At 33.8% G+C, this 16,751-nt stretch overlaps 1 protein-coding gene across 1 annotated transcript; it reads right to left on the reverse strand.

Annotated features, from left to right (window-relative positions):
* Window positions 1-529: 529 nt before the first annotated feature.
* Window positions 530-8,971, reverse strand: LOC145031421 (leucine-rich repeat receptor protein kinase HPCA1-like). Its single transcript, XM_078979965.1, has 19 exons — window positions 8,858-8,971; window positions 8,612-8,738; window positions 8,429-8,500; window positions 8,280-8,354; window positions 8,096-8,167; window positions 5,783-5,944; window positions 5,594-5,668; window positions 5,434-5,505; window positions 5,215-5,286; window positions 5,068-5,136; window positions 4,897-4,971; window positions 4,718-4,789; window positions 4,141-4,275; window positions 3,159-3,643; window positions 2,601-2,768; window positions 2,261-2,397; window positions 1,972-2,191; window positions 1,498-1,733; window positions 530-1,223 (listed from the first exon to the last, which is right to left on the reverse strand). Exons 1-19 carry the CDS (start codon window positions 8,931-8,933, stop codon window positions 744-746), a joined length of 2,880 nt encoding a protein of 959 aa, XP_078836091.1. The 5' UTR covers window positions 8,934-8,971; the 3' UTR covers window positions 530-743.
* Between the last annotated feature and the right edge of the window lie 7,780 nt (window positions 8,972-16,751).

A 16,751-nucleotide genomic window follows, 5' to 3' on the forward strand; every position in this document is an offset into this window, starting at 1 on the left:
TCATTTTGCGATTCAAAATTTTAGTAGAAACCCGATTTTTCTTTTTGATTTGGGTGAAATGCGAAACATTACATGAATAATTAATGTTCAACACAATTAGATTCACTTATTCTAGGAAGGTGCAAAAAGGTAATAATACATCATTGGCTAAATAATGTACGTAAGAGAAAGGTGTAGCTTGGTAAATTCAGTCTAGAAATGTTGGTAACGTGAGACTTATTTAGACAATGTTAGTGGGGAGAGAATGGGCATGAAATTTGCTGTCTGGTATCTTTTTGGGAGAGGCTAGCATTCTCAAATTTGTTTGGTTTACCTTAAGTCTGTTTCGCAACCACTGATTTCTATTAAGTTTTCAATATTACCTTGAGTGATTTCTTTTGTTATTACATTTAAGAGTATTGGGTTCATAACATCAAGAACAGTTAAAGATGATGTGTACTGAAGAAATAGGTTGATGATGATGGGGCACAACACGCTTATTGATTTCACCAACTTAAAAGAGTATCTACAACACATAATAAGAAAACATATACATACCTAAGATAAAGAAACACTATATTGACTTTAAAATACACAGAAAAAGGGTATGCATTTGTTTTATTGTTTTTATACTGCTAACATGAGCTCATATATCGTCTCTCTTATACAGATAACATACACATATATGTATATAAATGGAGATGAAAATATCAATATAGATACAAATAAAAATATAGACAATGTTACACAACGAACCAAGAATCCTACTTGGGTTGCAGCAACTTTGCGGGCAAAAAACCTCCGCTATAAGCATAAAGACTGTCATTACTATAAGGATGGTTGTAATCTGTACCGGATACTTCATAACTTGCTGAAGTTGAGGATGATGATTCAGTGCCTGGGTTAAGTCCCACCAACTCCATGATTCTCTCAAGTTCTTTTACAACTTGACTCATTGGTGGTCGTTGGTTTCCGGTCTCTTCAACACATCTTAATGACACATCCACAAACCTCTCTAAACCTTTGAGTTGGCTACTTAAACCAATGGTTGGGTCAAGGACCTCGTGTAGGCCATACAATTCTTTACTTTTGTTCATTGATTGTTTCACTTCTCTCACAATGTACTTGCCTTTCTCGATTGGGTTTCTTGCTGTTATCAATTCCAACATCACTACTCCAAAGCTATAAACATCGCTTTTTTCTGTTAATTGCTGTGTCATGTAGTACTCTGGATCCATGTACCCCTACATCCATCAATATGGCCAATTGGCCATACATCACAATTTAAAATTCTTATTTGACCAACTTTATAGGGTTGTGTTTAGTAATAAGGATGAGGAGGACATTCATGTCACTTGTCTGAACGACAAATCGAGAGCAAGTTACAAAAAAATTGCAATTTTTGTTCCATTTTGACATTATTCTAGGTCATGCCAAATGAAATGAAAGTTATGTAATGTCTTGTGTAACAAATAAGACCGAAACGAAACAACAAATACAAGGAGAAGTGTTACTAACCATGGTCCCTTTGACTTGAGTGGTAATATGAGTCCTATTAGCATCACTCAATGGCTTCGAAAGGCCAAAATCGGCAACTTTTGCGACTAATCGTTCGTCTAATAAGATATTATTCGTTTTGACATCTCTATGTATGATGGGTGGATCAGCAAGATCATGTAAATATTGCAACCCTCTTGCTGCGCCAAGTGCTATTTTTAGCCTTCGCATCCAATCCAACCTAATTCCTGATCTCCCTACACATATCATTGTATGCTAATCTTGGTTATTTACTAATGGGAACGGACAAACTTTATAACTTATTTTCATCGTGGAGGACATCTTTGTCTTTTGTAAAGAAAAGAGATTGAGAGTGAGTCCTTGTCCCACGTTTTTGGGTGGAATAAAACAAAAAAAAATGCAATGCTTGTCTCAATGACTTTAGTTTGAGTACTATCCACACCAAATGAAATACAACTATTATGTTATTCTTACCCGAAAGACTGTCTTTGAGGGTACCGTTCACAATATACTCATAAACCAACATTTGTTCGCCCTGATCGAAACAAAAACCAATAAGAGCCACAACATTCTTGTGATGAACTCTTGAAAGAAGCTCGATCTCAGTTTTAAACTCGAGCCCACCTTGAGTTGATCCTTGTTGGGCCCTTTTGATGGCAATTAGTTGTCCACTTGGAAGAGTTCCTTTGTATACCTACACAATATTCAAACACCGTTTAACATTTGAAATTTGGTCGAAACTATGAACAAACACACAACTAACCATCCCATATCCACCAGCTCCGATGTTATTAGTCTCAGAAAAATTTCTAGTGTACTTCTTAAGTTCTTCAAAGGTGAAAGCTTTGGCTCCTTTCAACTGTGGAACACCACCACTTCCACTAGCTGGATCCCAAAGTGCTGTAAGTATTGTGCAAAATTGATTAGATCCCAAAATTATATTTAAGTTTAAGCATATGTTAATTATACCGGACTCGGTTAGATAAGAGAATATTATAATTTTTTGTCCTACAACACTAACTCCCTCTATTTGTGCAAAAGTCATAAATACCCTCGTCATCTTTGTCATCAAAAGTAACCTAAAGGATTATGAGCATATTTACCAAAAGGACGGCTTTGTTGGGTGGCTCTTTCTGCTCTCCCTTTCTGACGAAAAGCGTACACTCCGGCAACCACCAGTAATACCACAAACACACAACCAGCGATTGCAGATCCTACTATGACTCTGGTGTTCGATGATTTGTGTGTTGTTCCTTCAGTGACTTGTACTTCTGTTCACAAAAACATGAATAGAGGATTGATAATTTAAAGGGTTAAATGCAATAAATTGCAACATATTTTCATGTATTTATTTATTATAGCATCATACTTTCATTTATTTGTATTACGGAATTGGATTTTAAAAAACCTACCCAGTTATAACAATATCATCTAAATACAAATTAATTTTCACTGATACTAATTGGGTAGATTTTTCATAGTATAATGTTCCCATAAGGAAAAAATTGGAAGCATTATATGCTATTATTGGGTATATTTATCAAAGTAGAGTGTTGTAATAAACAATAAAATTGTAAGTATGACATTGTAATGGAAGGAAATGAAAGTATAATATTGTAATATACAAATAAATGAATGTATGTTGGTATTCTTGCATTTACCTGACAAGAAGTTATCGTAGTCTTGAGCAATGAAAACGTAGGTGTTAAAATCTTTTGAAGGCTTGAAAGTTTGATTGCTAAGAACAAAGCCGAGCCAAAGAATCCCGGTCCTATTGAAACTCAATTCGCCAGATGGGAAAACTTCAAGATTTAACACAAGGTAATCATCCAAATTCCTATAAGGATTCATTAACGAAACTGAGTCGACTGGCATTTGTGTTTTTTGAAAGAATGTCATTAATGAGCGACGAAGGGATTCATAGATCGTGGTATTTCCAAGCGAAGAGAATGAAGGAGCCTTGAAGATAAATGAGCCTGTGTATGGAAACGCACATTTACAGTTGGGACTTGAAATTAGGCCTGAACCACAAGGGGTGGGAATACAGTTGTTTGGTAGTGTTGAGTATGATGTCGTGGTGTTGGTTGGAAGAGAGCAAAATTTATCTGTCACCCCCGACTCCATACATATGGGATTATCAACGAGTCTGTATATGTAAATAAATATACTTTAAACATATAAACCAAGAATAATGAAAATAAATCACAAATAAGTGAGATCCATGCCCTTTATCCCATTTGTTATGCAACACAAGAAATGTGTAACGCGTCTAGGCATGGACATGTACCAATGTTAATGGGACATAACTGATTTTTTTTTTTCGTTTCACTGAAAATGTGGAACGAGGTGGGATAGACTTGCTCTCTAATTGATTTTCATCCCACCCAAAAGGTGGAATAGAGTGGGATAGGGACTCGAGCTCTATCTTTCGTCTGTGCAAAAGAAATAAATGTCTTCCTCATCATCGTCATCTAAATTAGCCCTAGAAAGTCTGTCCAATCTTGTCCTATTCGGTAAGCAAAGCCTTAATGTACCCATTGATCTCGGCTATACCCGATGCTGGATTTAAATTCAAAACTTCTAGTTCATTTCAACTTGAAATAAGAAATGCCTTATATGAGTGGAGAATATTTGAAAACATACATTAAACCAATTGTATATTGAAGTCGTTGGGTGAAGTCGGCAATATTGTTCGTCCGCAGATCAACACGTTGAAGTTGTGAGCTCGGGTTTAAGCCAATATTCAAGGTGCCATTTACTTGGTTGTCACTTAGATCACTACCAAAGAACCATTGCAAGTTATTAGGTTTAAGAGGACACAACATAACAACACACCTTACAATGCATTTAGCGTGTATTTGACTAAGACTGAGAATGATATAGAGGGACAAAAATTGAAATTTTTTGTTCCCCCAAAAAATGTGGAACATGTGCAAAAGAAGTATATGCTTTGTTCATCATCAACATCAAAATAGTTTGAGAAAGCTTGTTGAGTTCGTTTGAGGGCTGCATTTATGGTGCCATTTGTGGTGCATTGGACCAAAAGATTGATATCAATGAGACAAAAAAACTTGGACAGATTGATATCATTGAGACAAAAGAATTGGATAGGTACAAAAGACGTAAATTCCCTCCTCAGTTTATCTTTGAAGATAACTTTATAAGTGTAGTCCAGGCTAGTCATAGTATAATGCAATCATACCAATGTATATGAACTTACACATTTTGTAACTGAGGAATCTCGAACAATGCAGCAGGCAGTTGTCCTCTAAGGTTGGTATTTCGCATCTTCCTATCATAACAAAAGCCAAAAAATATAATTAGCCATTCAGCATAACAAAGTTTACTCCACTTCCCTGGCTTGATTTCGGGCCAAATTATTCGAAAAACTTTGCTTACAGTGTTGTCAAAGACTTTAGAGTTGAAAACCATGAAGGAATATCCGATGGGCCAAACTTGTTGTTGCTTAAATCCCTGCACATATGAGATCACATGAGAGTGTGTGTGTGTGTGTGTTTTTTTTTTAAAGCAATAATCAAACTGAACATACAGTGATTCCTTGGTACTTACAGATAGTTGAGGACGTTCATGCCAGTAAGGTTGGGGACCAGACCGGACAGTTTATTGTATGATAGGAACCTAGGAAACAAATGTATCCACAATCATACATCCAAATTAAATAACAGCGAACTACGTATCTAAAGTTTTTGAATTTACATCTCAGTCACGTTGATAAGGTTGTTGATGTTTGATGGGACATCACCAGTCAAAGCGTTCCTATCAAGTCGTCTGATTCAAAAAAACACATTTCTTGTTAAAAAGAATGATTACAAAGTTTATCTCACAATATGCACAAATACATAGTGGTTTCCTAGGTAGCATGACAAAAACCATTATGAAGCAGCTGCTTAAAGATGGCTATACAGAGATACTCACACAACTTCCAGTGACCTAACCAGTCCGAGTGTGGAAGGGATAGGACCCGTCAACTTGTTGTTTTCCAGTAACCTGGTCAAGTAAAAAAAAAACGCAAGTAAGTTAACATTTCTTGATCGTGTATGCTTTTGTGTTAATATTTCATTTGATCCAGACATACAGATGAAGCAAACTCATATTCGAATGGAAGATCTGAGGTGGGATATTGCCCGAAAGCTGGTTGTCTCCTATGTGACTGAAAACAGTAAAAACAATAATCTAACAGGGTCAATACTAGAAAATCGATCAGGCATACAATTTCATTTTAAGAGAGGATTTAAGCTCTGAAAGGATATAGACACAGACGTACAAGTGTTTCGCATGAGTCAAATTATCAAGACCAGGCTTTATTCCATCAGAAACTGGTATATTCCCGGTGAGCTGGTTATCAGTGAGATCTAACCAATAAAGATTCTTAAGATTACCAATGGAAGCTGGAATTGATCCGGTGAAGCGGTTTGAGTTCAGAGACCTATAAACACAAATCATTTAGTCAAAGATATAGGTCTAGGTATACTATTAGAAAAATAAACTACAATGTAAAATTTGTAGCTATAGATTCGGTTGTTGTTAAAAGCAGCCAACTAATTAGGGTGCTCATTTGAATGTATAGGTTTAATCCGATTTGATTAAGTGAATTGTTTGTTTTTCAAAACATTGATCCATATATGTCTGCAATAAATTAAAACTTGATTTGAACCAGCAAAATAATAATTCAGTTTGATCGGTTTTCAGAGTTAGTTTATTAGGAGTCTTTCACATTCCATAAAATTGTATAACTTTAACATTAGCAAGCTTGGTTTCTCAAGTTTAAATTCAGATATTATTTATTTGATGTCTTCCTAGCATAAGGGTGTTCGTTTGGATTGATCGGTTTGATCCGATCCAATCAAGTGAATCCAAATTGATTTTGGTTTTTAAAAATGGATCCGAATAGTCCAAACTAAATTCAAATCCTATCCGATCTGATCAAATTACAATTCGGTTGGATCGGTTATTATAATTCAGTTTTCAAAAACCAAAACTTTTTAAAACAACATATAATTATAATATTACCAAATTTTACATAAAAAGCGAAAAAAATTATTTATTTGTGATTCGAAATTTTTAACTACTAAGCATATATATTATAGTTAAATATTTTATAGAACAAAACTTTCGAAAGATAATACATATTGATGGTTTTTTATTGGGTGAAATGTTTTGAACCTATTTGAAAAAATAAATTACAAAATTAATAGATAACTACAGAAATATATTATAAATAAATAAATAATAAATGTTTATTCGGTTTTCTTGGACTATTCGGTTCTTATTTTATTAACCAAAACCAATCCAAAATCCAAAATAATAATTCCGTTTTGTTGAAAACAAATCCAAAAATCCGAATATCCGAACCAAATAATTCAATACAAATTGTCTAATTGGATAATTCGGTTTTATCCAAATAAAGAACAACCCTATCCTATCATCTTTGAGGTCAATTATATATATATCAATCATTTTTATTCGTCTAAGTTTATTGAGTTTTATGTTTTGTACGTACAGTTGACCACATTTGTTTGATAATGTTCCGTTTTACTCCCCTAATTATTTTAATTCTCAAAACTTTATTACTTGTCAACTAATTAATTTGTTTTTTGATCTCCAATATTAAATTCATAGTGGTTAATGCAGGTTAACGTACATAAATTAGTTAATTAAAAAAAAAAAAAAAAAGCAATAACAAATAAGATCAGTCTGATCGGTTTTAACAGTTAGTTTATTAGGAGTCTTTGACATTACATAAAAGTTCATAACTTCAACATTAGCAATGCTTGGTTTCTCATGTTTAAATTAACATATTATTTATTTGATGTCTTCCTAGCATGTTGAGGTCAATTATTAATAACATATCTATAAAAAAACTTTGATCATTGCATAAAAGCTTTTCGGGTCAATTATATCAATAATTTTTATTCTTCTAATTTTTTTTAGATTTATTTTATACACAATTGACCACAATGCTTTGATAATGTTCCACTTTACTCCCCTAATTATTTTAATTCTCAAAGCTTTATTACTCGTCAACTAATTAATCTGTTTTTTAATCTCCAATATGAAATATTAAATTCATAATGGTTAATGCAGGTTAACGTAGGTAAATTAGTTAATTTTAAATAATAAAAGCAATAACAAATAAGATTATAATGGAAAAAAGATTAAAGTGGCAAATAAAAAAAAAAGTCAGAGATATGAGATCAATGATTGTGAGTGTGTTTAAATAACTCAAATAAAAGAAGTAAAAGCACTTGTAAATAAAAATTTACATTAATTTGATTCAAAAGTCAATGCTAATAAAGTAATAAATAACTAACCATAAATATAAAATATATAAATTAAAATAAAATAAAAATAATTGTTCTTTGGTTTGTTTAGACTATTGGTTCTTGTATAACCAAAACCAATTGCAATCCATTATAATAATTCAGTTTTTGGAATAATTCAAATATCCAAATATCCACGCCATGTAATTTAATCCCAATTGCCGAATTTAACAATTTCTTTTTACACAAATAGTGAATTACTAATAGGTCCTACGTAGTAATTAGTAATGTATTATATATGCAAGAAACTTTCTTACAAAATGATAAGTCGTGGTAGATTTCCAATGGTGTCAGGAATTGGTCCACTGAAGCTACAACCAACGAGAACTCTGAAACAAAGATCACGCATTTAGTTTTTAACGAACTAGCAGGGATCCGATACTGATTTATCCATTGCTAATACGTAATTTTGTAAGGGTCATGGAACATAAGATTACTTACAAGTTTGTTAATTTCCCCAAATTTCCGATTGCTGGAGTGAGTGATCCGGTCAAACCCGGGTTGTAAGATAGAGCTCTACGAAGAGAAACAATAGTAAAAGATTTGCTAACAAGCTCAAAATTAAACGACAATCAAACGCAGGAACTTACAGGTATTGCAATTCGGCCAGCTGCCCTATGTCTCCAGGGAGCCCACCAGTTAACTGCATGCTTGTCAAATATCTGAAAAGTTCATTGAAATTAATGATGAGAAACAGGAAAACTTGTTACAAGAATCACATGAAGGTCAAAGTAGTCCCTGTGGAAATAACCCTAGAAGGCCGAAGGACTTACATGGAAGTGACACGTGAATTGGTGCACATGATGCCTTCCCAACCATCGCGACATGGGTCTGAGCCCACATTCCAGCTCGGTGGTACAGTGTTCTTCCAAGCTTCCTTGAGAGCCTGTAGGGCAGCACCTATTCCATCACAAAAACGACAAATTAAACACCATAAAACTTCAAAAACCCAAGCTAGGACCCTGGTGTGACTCGCCTCAAGTAAACTAGAATGGAAACAAATTTAGTGAAATAATTACCATCTCGATTCTGAGCTGTGGTTATCCAAATTTGAATGAAAAAGATTATAAGTAAGTGTCGGATTCTTGAGCCCATCTCTGAAAGTAAAATGGAGATTTCCGAGTGGCAAGAAAAACTGATCAAACACACAAACCATATAATGCAGGTTCGTGTGACAGCGAATTCCTATGGTTGACTTGGTCTGTAGACTTATAATTTTTTATATACATTATAATGAAAAGTCATTAATTGATCGATGAATATTTAAAGAGCACGAACATAGGAAAGATAAGGATGGTCAACGAGTTTGTTTGGTAATTGGTAGATTCGTCAAGTTGGAGAGTAGGAAGACCAAATTGTGTGACTGATGTTTGGAGATTGAATCATCCAAGAATGAGCTAAACTTATATGTAGCAATATTGTCCGTTGTTGGTTCATTGCGACTAGAGTTTTTCTTTAAGCCGAATACGTAACTACATTTCATTTTCGATCCTATTAAATCGATTCACTACAACAATAATCACCATTAGCGGCCATGCCTTTAGCGGTGCATACGACTTTCACGTTGTATGTCGCCGCTAAAGGGGTGTGTCACCGCTAATGGTATGTTGTCGCTAAAGGGGGTTGGTCACCGCTAAAGGAGGGTCTGTCACCGTTAATGGTGATAAACCCAGATCCGTGTCAAAACCCAGTAGACGTTGATTTGTTCCTAATCCAACAGCTCAAAATAGACGTCGTGCATAGCAATAGCGGCGACGACTATCACCGCTGATACTCGAAAAAAGACCGCAATAAATTCCCTCTAAAACTCGTCGCCGCTAATTTGCATCTCTCGCCGCTGATACGTCTTTGTTACCGCTAATACCCATCAATTTCATTTCTCTAATACATAGCACACAGTTGATTTCCTTTCGTATTCTTCCTTCGTTTTTATCTGACTACTCCACCGGCGAATACTAACACAATCCGTCAATTTCGTTGACTCTTACTCCAATTCCGTTAATTCCGTTGACGATTCATATCCCTTGCGACGAGGAATCGTAACACCCGCGATGATGAAGTAGAAACGGTGGTGACCATAGGTGAGTTTTCACCACCTTCTCCATCGATTTCAGTTTTATTGTCTTCTCCCACCGACTTAAGAGTCAGATTGTTGCAGCCCTGTAGATTATTGCAACATCTAGTGGGGTTTTTTCTTGTTTTGTGCCAGAATTTGGCTGGAAAGCTGCCAGAATACCGCCACCACCACCCTTCTCCTCCAGATTACACAACCTGGTTCCTTTATAATATATGTATTTCTGTATTTGTATTATGTGTATGTATGTATGTATTTGTATGTGTTTTTGTAAGTATGTATAATATATGTATATTTGTAATGTATGTATAAATGGTGAAAATAGAAAAATTATGTATTTTATATATGTGTATTCGTATTGGTATTTCTAAGTGTATATTTTTATATATGTATATTTGTTTGTCATTTGTGATTGTAATGTATGTATAACTGTATTTTAATATGTTGATTTTTATATATAGATGTGTATTATGTATAACTGTATATGTTTATATATGTATAAGTACAATGCTATAATGGAAAAAATGAAAAAAAAAAATTATTTGTGTATTTGTATGAAATTTCGATAATACAATGCTATAATGTAAAGTGTATTTGTATGTATATGTAATATGTGTATATGTATGTATGCATTATATGAAATTTGGAAAATACAATGCTATAATGAAAAGAGTGAAAAAAAAAAAAACAAAGTAGGATTCTATAATGGAATATGTATTAGTTTTGTATACGTGTAATCGTATGTAATGAAATTATGTATGTAGTTTGTGTGTTTAGATGCAATTTGGATGCTATAATGATATAGAAGAAAAAAAGGAAAAAACAAAGTAGGATGCTATAATGGAAAGTTTTTTTTTTTTTTTATTATTATTTTATTTATTATATATATATATATATATATATATATATATATATATATATATATATATATATATATATATATATATATATATATATATATATTTGTATTTGTGTGTATGCAAATTAGAAACTATAAGGTTATAGATGAAAATAAATGAATAAAACAAAAATAAAATAGGAAGCTATAATGGAAAGTATTATTTTTGTATATGTATTTTTATGTAATTTGGAAACTACAATGCTATAATGAAAAAAAATGAAGAAAAAAAACAAAGTAGGATGTTAAATAGAAAGTGTATTATTTTTGTATATACAATATATATAACTTTTATTCATATTGTAATTTTTCAGGCTAACTTTCATTCATATTGTGTTGCTATATTGTATACCTTGTAATTTTACAGGCTATATATGGGGTTTAGTTGGATGATACTTTTCTACATGATGATGGATGTTATGGGCCTATAACATAAAGGTCATGGACAACATGAACATGATGGTAAGTCTTTTATGGTATATTTATTAGCTATTTTTATTCATTTATTATAAGCTATCTTGACTGTGAGTACAAGAAATAATGTGCAAGGACCAGGTTTGAAAACTCAAACATTCAGTTAATATTTAAGATTAATGTCTGCTCTTAATTAGATGTTCCTGTCGAGTCTGGTAATTCAACAATGTACTCAATATTAAATGAAATAAAACTAGGAGTATAATCAATGTAAAGACATTAAATGAACAAGAAGAATGTTGTGAAAGATCTTTACTTGAGAGAAAGGTGAAAGTGAATTAAAGAGAAATTTTGCTATCTTTGGAGTAACAATTCAACATATTTCTTATTATTCAAAATACTCCTTAAAATACACTAAGGAGGTGCATCATAAAAACTTTAGAGACATTCCTAGGATTGGTTAATAATCAGCTACTGACATCTAATTATCTAAAAGATACAAAAAGATAAGTCTTATGAAACGTTACATCATGAATAAGACAAGAAATAATAAATGTTCTAACAGACGGATTGATCTCGGATCTTTACACTACCTTGGATTGATCTTCATTTCAAACTCCATCTCTACTTCGGAAACTGCTGACTTCGGATCTTCATACTAGTGATTGCTAGAGGTTCACTTTTCATGTTTCAACAATCTCCTCCTAACTGAAATTAGCAATCTGGTCAGCTCAGTTGACTTCTTCTTGGATGAACACATAAGCTTTGTACAACCAGTTTCGGACTTCAAGATACCACTGAAGTTGACTGATGAAGTTTGTCTTCACATGCTCTGGAGCTTCTGACTTTACTGCATTTGAGATAAACTTCTAAAGAAATCTGGAGGGTACGAGGTGCTTGTCTAGGACTCGGAAGAAGTCCTTCTTGCTTGTCTTCTTTTGCGAGTATACGTATCTGAACATCGGTTCATCAATTGGTCCTTCTACCAAGATTTCAGCTTCAGATAGTTTATAATCAATCTTTGCCAAGAATTTTCAGTTCCGAACAAATGAGCCAATTTGAAGTCACATCCGCAAAACTCAGCGACATAATCCTTCAAGTAATTCATTGCAGCAGTGTAGGCATCAATGCTCATCTTATCATCTTGATGAGTTTGGAAATGAGTTGTAATGGTCAGGATGTCGTTCAGATTAATTGAGGGGAAGTCAACATACATGATTGTGAGTTGTGTTGACTTGTTCCGATAGAGATAGTACTGATGCAACAAACAGTTTAAGTCAAATTTTGTGAAAACCTTCCTTCTGAACCCATATATCTTGGTTATTCTCTTCCAAGACCACACTTCTTTTTGGGCATGTGCGTTCAAGGAGTAAAAAGTGTTCAGTCGTTCTCTTTCAATTCTGATAATCGTCGAGGGTCATCTTTTGGGTGGAGAGGAGCAAATTTGATGTAGAACTTGCCGTACGGAGAGATGGGAAGATCGAGTTGGTCCGAGTCTTGGGCTGGCAGATCATAATACATGAATGACACTATGTCCAAGTCATGGATTATTTCTTCACGACAGAGAGGGGAAAGACCTAACATTGGATTGAGATTGTCTTTAAGAGCTTGGATCCAAATTCTCTCTTCTAGAGCCTAATCTATTTGAACCTAGGACAAACCTTCGTACTATTTGGTGGTCGGTTCGGATATGTGAAATTCCGAGATAGGCCTTTTGCCTTTTTCTTGTTGTTGGTTGGGAACATAAATCACATGCTGTATGTTCTCATCAATGGTAAACTCTGGAGGAGGAGGAGGAATTAGGGGATCTTTCAAAATATTATCAGGTTTACGAAGTGGAGAACCTTCATCTAATGGAGCTATTCTTGGTGAGGGAATTAGATGAATCATTGATTGGGTGGATTAGAATGCATCAATCGTGAGCTTAGTCTTTGCCTTAGCCATTTCATGGCTTCTTTGTAGAAGGTCAACTAGGGATGATCTCCATGAGACAACATACCATATCCTTTGCACTTCCTTGGAAAGAATTTTCGTCGTAAACTTCCTTGGAACTTAAATTCTTATCACAACAATTATGATGTACTTACCATCATCATCATCATCATCATCAGATGGAGTACCTGTAAGAGTGATTTGAATAGAATCATCATTAGACTCATCTCAGAGTTTGAACTCCAAGGAGGGCTTACAAGAGATAAAGTGATGTCTTTTGCTTATGCTATCTCCCCCTCTTGCATCAGATGGGCTGGCAACTGAAGCAAACAAATTTGAATGCTAAAACTCCGAGGGATGATCAAAGACCTTCTGAAAGTTGGTGTTCATCTGCAAGGTAAGGGTTTCATAGGCTTCAGCAATCAGAGCCTGATCTTTGAGGTGGTTGAATAAAGTGGCAGGATGGAAAGCATGTCATCCAACTTATTGTTCGGAACATCCACTATATTCTAGCAGGTTTGGAGGAGTTTAATGAGTACTTGTTGCTGTTGGATAAGGTGTCTAAGTCCATAATTATATTTGGTATGTACTTGACCTGATTTAGCATGGTCCATTTGGGTTTCACTTCACCGGAACAATTTGGACTTTTGAGAAGAGGATATGTATGATTTATTAATATATTATAAGTTATAATATAGTTATATGAAATCATATTATTTAATTAGTATGGATCAAGAATTAATTTGGAATTAATTTTGTGGTCAAAAGAGACTAATTAAATATATAGGGACTGATTGTGTAAATCATTCATTCTTGTAATGTGGCTAATGATCCATGATTCCTTATGTTGGGCTTAACCCATGAGGTGAACCATGTATACTCATGGAGGTTAAAACCCATGGATCATGAGGAATGTGGAAATTCATGCACATTAGGGTTTACATGGTGTAACCCTAATGTAACCATACTATATAAGAAGCCCTTTGGTTCAAGAAATTGACACGTAGAATATACATAAGAGTGTGGCCGATTTTAAGAGTTAGAGCGAGTACTATTCCAAGTTTCCAAGTGTTAGTGGTGATTTTTGATTCTAATTGAGGCATTCACATTATTGGTGCTAGGATCTTAAAGCTCCAAGAAACAAGCTACAACAAACGCTATGTTATCTAACTTGTTTTATTACCCAAGTATCAAAGTTGTGTATGCTAGCTAGGGTAATACCTTGGAAAATGAAAGTTTGCATGTATAATAGAGAAAACATAGATCTAAGGTATTTAGGGTTGCATGTATACCTTAGTAGTGTTTGATTGCTCAAAACCCATCAATAGTATCAGAGCCTAGGCTTGTTTTCAAATATACTTGATGCTACTTGTTTTTGAAGTTGAAAAACTCGATTTTTATGCATTCTGACTGATGAACTCGCCGAGTCCACTGATGGACTCAATGAGTCCATGTACAAAATAAGCTACTCGACGAGTCCAGTTCATGGACTCATCGAGTTGGCTGGGCAGAGTGCAGAAAAACGATTTTTGGCCACAAATGGATAGGATCATTATCCCAAACTGTTTTGAATCATAAGAATATGTTTTTTTGAAGATATGGTAATGATCATGCTCATCCATTTGAAAGGTGATTGTCAAAATTTCATGTTTTGTATTAGTTTATATGATTAGTCTAATTACATGGAATTTGTTTGATTTAAATTACCTTGTTCATATGAGTTTATTCAAGAACTTAAACATGCTTGTTAGTTTAAGTGATGATCTTGATGTTTTAATGGCTGCATAACTTGTCCTCAAGTTATGGAATTCCAAAAATTTTTCATTTAAATGAATCATTAAGAGTCATAGGTTATAGAAAAATATAGAGTCTCATTTTAAAAGACCATTAAACTCATATGTTATGAAGTTGAAAAGTTTTGAAGAGTTTCAAAACATGCCCTCATGTTTTGGAATTTGTAAAATCACTCTTTAAAACTTTAATTCCAAACCCTAGAATTTTAAAAGTTTAAAATTCAACCCTTATACTATTATAATATTATAAGTTTAATAATATATAGGAGTAGGATCAAATGAGAACACCTAAAAGGTTGAGAACGCGAGAACACATCTAAACCATTTAAAAAACTAAATCTAAGGCTATTATCGAATGGGCCGTTTATGTAAATTCTTAAAATTACAGGAATTAAAGTGTAACTTTAAAACTGTCATAAGGGTAAAATGGTAATTGATTGTTTACCTATGTTTAGCAATTCTTACAATCTCTCTCTCTCTCTCTCTCTCTATTTCTCTCTCTCGTATCTCTCCTTCTATATCCCTGCTTCTGCATTTTTCACAACACTAGGGCCTCCTCTTATTCCAGCCGCCAACGGGCATGAAGAAGCAGCGATGTATTGCTCATCTCTTCCGGCTGTGAGGTGTGAGTCATCGGTCTTGGTGGGTGCTTTGCTCCAGTGGATAGAAGATGAGCGGATGGGTCTTCGGTTTCTTGCCTGATCGAAGGGACGAAGATAAACGGAAGCAGCCGGCTAACAGGTAATCTTCTTGTTTTATTTTTTTTGTTTGTGTCGACTTGTATCAATAATGAACTGAGATGTTTTCTTTTGATTGTTTTGATTGAAAATTGCTGAATGTTTAGGTTGAGGCTGATTTGTTTAAATGGTCCAAACAAGTGGTTGGATCCGATTCTTGGTTGATTAATGGGTGGAAAGAAGCACCATTTGTGCTCTTGCTACCGAGGGGAGAAGAAAGAGGAAGACAACTGGGTTCCCGACTACTGTTATAACATTCAATGGGGTGTTTGGTTGATTTGTTTGGATAAGGAAGGAAGAAGCCAAGGGAAGAGTTAAATGAATTCAATTTATATTTCAATGTACTTTTATTTGTTCTTGAAGATAAAAGAAAATCTGGCCATATCAATTTTTAATTGTGAAGGATGTGATTTTAATTGTATCAAATTGATTGTGAATTGAAATGGTGCTTGTGTGTAAAATTAGGTGAAGAAATAGTCCAAGCATAAGAAAGAGTGCAAGGTTGTGTTAGCCAATTGGTGTGTATATTTAGTGATTTGGTTTACTGGATGATATATAATTGGATTTTTTTGTATTAATCTTTGCTTGAATGTTCAGAAGGTAGAATGGTTGCAATGGGAGGACCCACTGGAAAACATTTCTGAAGAACAGAGGCAAAGAAAGAAAAAAAATCCTAATTTTCGAATTTTTTGGTAATAATTTCTTGAAGGGGGTGCGTGAATGATTATATTTATTTATGAATAGCACGTGTAGTCATTTATGAATAACATTGTAGTTATGTGTGAAAGGTTGTATTTATTTATGAATAACACGTGTATTCATTTATGACAGAATGTGTATTAATTTATAAATAAGAGTGTATTCATTTGTAAATTACAATGTATTCATGTGTGAATGATTGTATTTATTTATGAATAATAGTGTATTCATGCGAATGAGTGTATTTATTTATGATTAGAGGTATTCATTTTATGAAAAAATGATAATTTTTACATTATTTTTTATTTTCAATTTATGAAAAATGCATTGAATTTTTACATTATTTTTTATTTTCTATTCCTTTAT

Source organism: Lactuca saligna, chromosome 2, assembly GCF_052625555.1.
Source record: "Lactuca saligna cultivar CGN05327 chromosome 2, ASM5262555v1, whole genome shotgun sequence".
Taxonomy (NCBI): Eukaryota; Viridiplantae; Streptophyta; class Magnoliopsida; order Asterales; family Asteraceae; genus Lactuca; species Lactuca saligna.